The following is an 8,747-nucleotide window of genomic DNA, read 5'->3' as shown; positions in this document are numbered from 1 at the left end:
TGTAGTGTTCAAAGAGGTGTGGTGCTGTTAAATTTTCTGTGGTCATAAATTTCAGTAACACCATCAGTGAAAACAAAGACAGGAAAACCGAACAACAGTGACAAGGCCACAGAGAGACATTTTTGTTTCATACAGTTTATTTTCCAATCTAAAATTATGAAGACAAAATAAAATAAATCACAATTTCTCACAAATCAGAATGTCTTAAAAGTTCATGGCATTCAACTACATGGTCATGAACTGTTGAAACCCAGGACTCTGGCACAAAGGATTGTGGGTATTATATGCACTTACTGTGACAGGTGTTGCTTTTGTATTACCTAATAGGTGGTGTGAAATATATATATTTTTATATATATGTATGTATATATTTTTCCCTCTGCTAAGCTTGAGGCTGCAGGTATTGTGTAGCTAGTGTGCATATGCAAAAAAAAAAACATTCCTAGAATTGTTGAAAAAGTTGCCTTGGTCCAGAATACCTCACAATCCTCAAGATCCTTATTTCATATTTTGTCAGATTTTTACACAGGTGTCTAATGTAAAATGTATTATGCTATGGCATCATGACACAAATAACAAAACCTCTGGACTGCAATGTCAGAATGAAATGCTGTAACAAGGCTTATAAACATTGTACTCCAATATAAAAACACAAAATTTTCTTGAGCCAGACTGGAGTACCAGAAGTCAAGTTATGTCAAAAACATAACATTTTTTTTAACATTGTAATACATAGTATTACTCCAAAACTAACCATACTGTCTTGCATAATACAAATTACAAAAGAGTTTCCCAGTGTAAACACTTTATTTGTAATTTCAATGTGTCGCCTATATCTTTACATCATTGCATTCTTGTTTTATTTATTATTTTGGCATTTATTTACAAAGAAATTCAGAAGAATTTACCAGAAGAAAGAAGCATAAATATGTGTACTTCTCTTTTATATGTTACAGTTTAAGAAACATGATTTTGGTATATTTTACAAAATACGTTAATGTACAGGACGAGCCCCTTTTGAAATACGCTCAGATAGTTTATCACAAAAAGCCTGCATATGCTTTTCAAATAGCAAGAATGAAAAGCTACACATACTGGATCTGTCTGGTCTTACATGAGAACAATACATGAGAACTTTCTTTACACTGCCAGGGAGAGCTCATGTATTCATAAATCAGTGTTTCACTCGATATTAAAGTTAAAATACTGAACATAATTTACAATTTCATTGTAATATAGTGCAAAGAGCACTGGAAGAGCAATCTTTGAGCAGTTGAAAGGGCATCTTATCGAATAACCCTGCTTGATGGCTCCTCCACCTTTTCAACTCTTTTTATAGACCTGGGCACCAAAGTCATTTCAGGGGGCTTAGCAGTGCATCATTTCCACCAATACATTCTCACTTATACTAGCCCTGACAAACACGGTTTAGAACCGTATAGAGCGATGACCCCACCATTCACCCCTCTTCAGGCGCTGTGTGTAGTGATTTCAAACCTAGGAATGTCTAGATCTGTCATCCCTAGAGTTCTGCTCAAGGTACTCATCAATCATAGTGAGATGATTGAGCCAGTCTTCGTTGCCTCCCACCAGAGTGTCTATGAAGTCCACCTCCACACCACCGGGTCCTCTCCCAGGCCCTTGCAGTCCCCCAGTCATTGCCCCATTGCTCTGATGCTGTGGTGGGTAGTTATAAGACGGTATCTTATGTCCGGAGTTGTGTCCAGGGCCGTAGCCCTGAGGTGAACAATGTTTGCCCACAGAAGCAGTCTGGTAGCTAGGAGGAGCCATTGCATTGGCTGTGTGCATCATAGATGGAGCCCCGGGCTTCATAACAGTTAGAGCAGAAAGCGGACCTCGGATTCTGAGGCTTTGTTGGGCCATGGAGGAAAGAGGGTGACTGGTGGGCATCTTCTGTTCTTGCCTACCAACCAGACCAGGGGCTACCTGATTAGGAGGAGGACGGGCACCAGGAAAGTTGGCTGGCATAGCTGCTATGCTGGATCGCTGTGGAAACTGAGGGCCCCCACACCCAGGTGGGACTCCACCGCTTGGGAAGGGATGTTGGTGGTTACCAGGGTCCATGTGTTGTTGCACCCCCTGTTGGTGCTGCCAGAGCTGGGACTGGGACGAAGGCTGCTGCTGAGAAGGAAACATCATACGTGAGGGAAGAGTTCCGGCTTGGTGCAACGCGTGCCGCAGATGATGGGTTGGCACAGGACCCCCTGATAGGCTGGGACAGGGCATTCCTGGCCGGGTCACACCATGAGATGGGTGCAGCGGTTGACGTGGAGGTCCACTCATTCCCATCATGCTCTGGCCCGGCTGCATTGCCATGCCAAAGTCTTGCGAGGGGTGGCAGAGGGGTTGTTTGGAACCTTTGCCACACATGTATCCTCCAACAGACTGAGAGACAGAGTTGCAGGAAAGACCCATTCGATTTGGGGGTATAGGACCGCTGTGGGAGAGCATGGAGGAATTTGGCTGTTGAGAAGCCCCCATAGCATAACCACCACACTCCGGAGGAAGTGGTCGCCCTGGGCCTACGAGGTAGAGAGAAATTACAATTAACATTGAGCATGACTTTAAGGATATTACAAGAGAAACGTGTTGGCACTTAATAAAAAGGGTTTTTGTCATCAGATCAGAGTATAAACAGAATATCAGCTTTGAGAAGAATTTAAGGAGGCTTGGCACAAAAATACACGGAAAACAAGTGCAAAGTTCGACTACAAAATTACACAAAAGAGAATTTCTATATTATTACTACTGTGTGATGTACCGTATATTGATCAGAATTATTTATTTTATGTAGGTTTAGTGAATGTACCTTGAAATGTGATAGGCCCTCCATTCATTTGCTCCAATTGCCTCTGCTTTTCCTATAAGAAACAGATGAAGATGAACTTAAACTTTAACAATACAAACAATGGCACCTAATGTTTATAGTGCACTTTGACAGTGTTTGACAAATTTAATTAAGTATTTTGTGAAGCACTGACCTGTTGCTGTTGTATTTGGTTGTTTATCAGCTGATTCTTAAGCAGGTTGTAGTTGGTGCCCTGGGTCTGCCTTGGCACTGCTGATGGAGGATCCTGAAGGTGTGGCACCATTCCTGCACTTTGATCCTGAGACGCAAAGTAGAAAAGAGAGAAGTGTTAAACTGGTAGTCCGTTTACATATCTGCATTTAAGCTCCTTTTTTTCTCAGAGGCCAAAACAATGGCCATGATCTCAACTTCACTTGACCTACGGCAACAACTGTAACCAACTACACATTATCTCATTGTGATCAAACACATGACGCCATTCAGCGTAACTCAACACTGCTAGAAAGGTCATTTAAAACATGCCAACGTGTTCTAACAAGGCTTCTTTCCAGACAGAGTCGTAAACATCTGTAAATAACCACGGAGGATTCAGAGCAGACCCTGCCTTCCCAGAGCCACGGACGTTTGTTTTTGTTGGCTTTGTGTGAATGCACCCCTCCACCAGAACCGTCCAGCCTAGGCATTCCCATATTCCCATTCCCACAGAAGAAACGCTCCCCACCCTTTTCCCTCTCTACTCCCATCAAGATCCTAAAAAAACGCTACTCATTCATGCGTAACTGAGTAGAACATTCATCACAGATCATTATAAAAGACCTAGAAAGATAATTGCTCATAGTCTAAAATAATCTGTTGTGCAAAGGCATTCTTACATATTTTCTCAAATTGGACTATGATTTATCCTGAGATAAACAGCAGATAGAAACAAAATGTAAATAAAGAGATGTGCATGTATAACACAATTAGTAAAAAAACAACAACTTGAAAACCATTTCTTTTAGATTTACTGTTTACTGCATTTTTCCCACAGTACATCCTTGGCAAAGAGTAACAGGAAATACAGGAAAAGGGATCTGTCATATCTCATGACGGAAATAAAATTACAGTGACGTTTTTTCTTCTTCATTCAAGTACTTCAGTTAATTAGTTATTACATTTGAACAATTTAGAATAGTTTTAATCCTAATTAAAATACAAATAAAAATCATTAAATACACATGCAGAAAACCCAACATCACACTTAATAACAAGCAAAGCTTATCTAGGGCACCAACACATACTCCTAGCATGAATTTGGTGTAATCATCTTTGCTTGTAGCAGGCAGGGTGGTGAAAACGGCTTCCCATGGGGAATATCGTGGTGCTTTGCAGTGGAAATGAATGGCTTGTCTGCAGCACTAGTGCTGGTAATGGATATTGATCCAGCTCTTGGCTATGTGCAGCCAGACTAGAGAGCTGGTTCAGACACTTTTGTTGATGTAAGGGCAGTACCTGCAAATTATCCATGCTATGATTCTTTTTACCATTAAGAACGTGATAACAAAAATTCCTAGAGAGTGAAAATGTACAGTCAGGGCTGGAAATGAATCTATAAAGTGAACTTTATGGGGGCACAGAGTTAAAATGTAGAGGATTTCCATCATCTAAATCACACCACTGGTTTAAAAATATATCCCTAGTCCCCCAGTAATTTTGTGTATAGTGAATATTATCTCAAATTCTCTCTTGTCAGCATTTCAGTGCTTTGTTATTTAGACTACAAAGAAAGATAACAGTTACTTGATTAATATATTGATTAGTGACTATCTCCAACCTACGGTGAATGCTCGATCCACACTCGTGTTTATCTGTATTAGAACGCTAGATGGCGCATGCGCACTCTCTAAAGCCCCAAACAAAAACAGGACGCAGGCGTGTTGAACTGCTAGATCCCTCTCAAGAACAATTTAATACGCTGGGCTTTATTTGAACGACAGCTCTATCGCCTGTCTTTATCGATCCTCTAAAGCACTCGAGGGCTGAAACTGCTCTTTGTCCAGCTTGGCACTGCCATTTAGATGAAGGGGCATAAAAGCTGGACTGCACGCAAGTCGGCGACTCGGCGTCCAAATATAAAATAGCTGTCTGCTCATTGTGTCTTTTAAACACGCGACATGCTATCAGGACGCAGCTTGCGCTCTATCCGGAAAAGCTCGCCAAGTAAAACAGCGTTTCCGATCGTGCCCTCGATAAGAGACTGTCCTGAACTACACCCTAACACCTCACAACCTCTCCGGAGCCTCCAGCAACACACGCACGCTACAAATAAAGCACTCCGTCAAACCGCCTCCTTTTCCGTTCGGCTCCGTGCGCGCGCGCGCTCGTGCTTCACGCATTTCAGCGCGTTTAATAGATGAGATATCACAGCGGCAGAGGTTATCAAAGCAATTCACAGCCATTGTTGCCCAACAATAAGCAATCATTCCTGTGCGTATAAGAAATGCTTAACCGTGGAAAATATATGGGGTGGAAAGAAAATACATTCTCTCTTTCAATTAAGTAAACTTGTTGGCAAACACTGCACATTCATAGTGCACCATTGCATTTGCATTAAAACGCAATGTGAAATAAATTATAATAAGAAAGCGATAAGGGATAATGTAGGCTACATGCAGCTGGGTGCCTGAATACTGATTTGAAATCATTTTTATTAGCTCGCAACAAATTTAAACCAGGCGTAACATGTAAGTCATACTACTCAAAATGACTCAAATGAACTGTGTGTTACCAGTTTTAGTGGTTATTACCAGGGGATAACAGTCATCACAATGTCACAACTGCAATCAGGATCGAGTTTTGCAGACAACTGCCTAATAAGTATTAAATGGGAGAGACATATCAAGAAAATCTGACTTTTTTCATGTTTAAGTGCTATAATTGGTATAAGTGATACATTTTTGCTCACACCTACAAAGTGGCAATTTTAACACGCTATAATAAATTATCTATATGATATTTTGAGCTACAACTTCACATATGTACTCTGGGTAACACCGAAGATTTTTTTACAAGTTTTCCCCTTTAACAAATAAAATAAAGCATGTGGATCAAATTGAACTGCACAGTAAATGTGACACCAAGAGCAAATGTAACAAAAAGGAATGTAACGTTCAATCCAAGTAATTAAAAGGCTAAAGAAAAGATGAAGAAATAGATGAACTATGCCAATAAAAGTAATATGAGCATAGGTTTAGAGACAGAAACACAGGCACAAGCAAATCACACACTGCTCTTTATATTCTCCCTCAGGGACCAACAATCATAAACCACATAAAAGTGCACAATTATCTATACTGTCAAACTAACAAGAGTAAAAAACAATTATGCAGGCGCACGCTGTTTGATCAATCACAAATATACAGAAGCCAACCCGCATGATGGCTTATCATCATCATCCTTATTTTCAGGATATGAAATTATTATTTGCCCAACCCTGACACCCAAAATCAAAGGCTACATAAACGGGTTATATTTTAAATGTATCCATATGTTCAAATTGGGGTCCATTCTTCAGGCTTTAGTGGAATTGCAATGGGAAAATGTAGCAGTGTTGGTCAGTGTGTGTGTGTGTGTGAGAGAGAGAGAAACAGAGACAGAGAAAGGGAGAGATGCAACTTAGTGACCTTGCTGAGAGTAAAAGGGAGAGGGAAAGTTTATTAATGAGTGTTGCAAAAGTAATGAATAGAGGAGACAAAGAAAGGGAGATAAATTAAAACCCGCATTTACATTCACGCAACTGACAGACAAGTTTATCTAAAAAGACTTACGATGCATTTAGACCAGGGGTCTCCAGACTTTTTGAGAGCAAGTGCTGTCACAATGGATAAAACAATCAGAAGGGCTACTTTTTGATATAGTTTTTACTTGTTGATATGTTTTATCATTGTTTAAAATGTATAAAAGAAGCAAAGCCAATATAATAATATATGTAATAAATAAATATTCAAATTCAGGCTATCAGTAGAATGTGGCTTGGTGGGCCTGTGCAGGAAACCTGGTGCACACGGGCACCATGTCGGAGACCACCGATTTAGACTATATACTTTTATCAGTGTGTAGGCCTATTTTCTGCAATCACTACCATACGCTAGCATCATGCTCTGGGACATTAGGGATAGAAAGACGGCACATGAAAGAAAAGTGTAAGAGAAAGTAGAACAGAGATGTATAGAGCGCTCTGCTGGGTCCTATCTGTGTGTGTTTAGCTGGCAGAGGTCCAGATGTCTACAGCACAGACAGACACTATAAGTACTATGATTGCCTTGGTGAATATAGGCTTTTATCTCCACAGAAAATAAGTTTATTTACGTCTATTACCTTGATGGCTGGGTTAAAGGGCTTTCAAATGTAAATCAACACAATAATGCCCTGTGGTACCTACAGTATACGGGCTGGTTCTATGTTTATATTGAGAATTGATAATGTTAAATATTATTTATAATGCAAGCCTTGGTTTATGCATATAGTCAAACACACATGTGCGTAACGATAGTGGGATCGGCTCACATCATTGGGCATGAGCGGAGGATGTTAATGAATGTGACGCCTGACCTACTTCTACAACAACACGTATCAGCTCTCTCTCTGTTTGTGTAGCTTGGAGACAAGAGCCAGCCTTCATGCCAGCCTTCCTCTGCTGGTTAACCACATTGTGCCATGTCCACCATACAGACAGACAGATCCCATTCCAACAATCAGAGCCGGTTGTTGGGGATATCCACATGTTTTGTTCAGACAAGTAAAAATAGATGCAGGCAAAAATCGGTCTCCTCCCTTCATTGAGGGGAAAGTGAATAAAGATTGGAGGTGTGTGGGTGGTTGGATGTAAATGGAGAGAAAGACAGAGCTCCCCCAGTCTTGCGGCTTTGAAGCCTGCTAACTATCCTGGGACCCTTTGAAACGCCGCCTCAAATTCCCGAACTGTTCCTGGCACGCACTTCTGTGTGAGAACATACACCCCTCCCCCTAACAGTGGACTGGAGAGAGTAAGACGCACACACTTGTGTGCAAAACCTTGCTTACATTCCACATTTGCACAAAACATATTTACACATTAAAAAATGTTCTCACACGTACTACACACACACACACACACACAAACACACACCTGGGCTTAGAGGGAAAGAGCTGCTGCCAGGCTAGTGTTAACTTGGCAGAGGGTTTAATTTATTCAGCATTCATTTCTACCGCAGCTGGGCTCTGTGTCCTCAACCTTGCAGAACACGAAGCACGGACCCGCATAGGGCTGCGTCAAAAACCGATACCTAATATCGTCACTAAAGCTCTCGACAAGGTTAGTCCTACTGGGTTTTTTGGTATCAGTCAACGTATTAACCCGCAAATGCACCTGTGACCTTGCCATTGTTAGCACCACGCAGGCATTTACTACCTGAAGACTTTACCCAGGCTGGTGATGCACGTTGGCAGGTTCTGTTTATTATTTTACCTGGGCAGTCTTTTAAATTCTATAATAATCCTTATTTGTTTGTATTTGTCTGAACTAGGCCTCACACAATACCCTGAAACCATATTCTCTACCATCTGTGTACACCCCCCACCCCACTCCTGTACCCCCCCTTTCTCCATTAGACCTTAGGGCAAGGTCACTAGGGACGGGCTCTGCTTAGCCACTACATTACAACACAAAGACAACACAGTCGCCCTTCGCTCTGTCTGACAAAGTGTTTTATTAAGCCATTTTTGTTGTCAAGTCTCATACGGTTTTCTGTTTAGTGTCACTCCTGTGTCCATATTTTAAACTGACAGGAAGCTTAATGATGTTAACAGAACGGACAATTCTTACATAAATAAAATCTCAACACTTCATTCTTTTAATGCTTTTATTCACATTAATTCACAAATTAATTCATTTATTTAC

The 8,747-nt window shown here is 40.9% G+C and overlaps 1 protein-coding gene across 1 annotated transcript in view; it reads right to left on the bottom strand.

The window, feature by feature from the left end:
• The window catches only part of LOC135730829 (uncharacterized), a 71,992-nt gene continuing 63,245 nt past the window's right edge, over nucleotides 1-8,747 (bottom strand). Inside the window, exons 3-5 of the mRNA XM_065248788.2 lie at nucleotides 3,003-3,128; nucleotides 2,831-2,882; nucleotides 1-2,543 (exon numbers count right to left, since the gene is read on the bottom strand). Of these exons, the coding sequence (XP_065104860.1) occupies nucleotides 1,498-2,543; nucleotides 2,831-2,882; nucleotides 3,003-3,128 (1,224 nt within the window). The 3' untranslated portion in view covers nucleotides 1-1,497. The remainder of the gene's footprint in view (nucleotides 2,544-2,830; nucleotides 2,883-3,002; nucleotides 3,129-8,747) is intronic.

The sequence above is a fragment of the Paramisgurnus dabryanus genome, chromosome 2 (assembly GCF_030506205.2).
Source record: "Paramisgurnus dabryanus chromosome 2, PD_genome_1.1, whole genome shotgun sequence".
NCBI lineage: Eukaryota > Metazoa > Chordata > Actinopteri > Cypriniformes > Cobitidae > Paramisgurnus > Paramisgurnus dabryanus.
The sequence above is the reverse complement of the archived record's forward strand: the minus strand, read 5'-3'. Positions and strand labels throughout refer to the sequence as shown.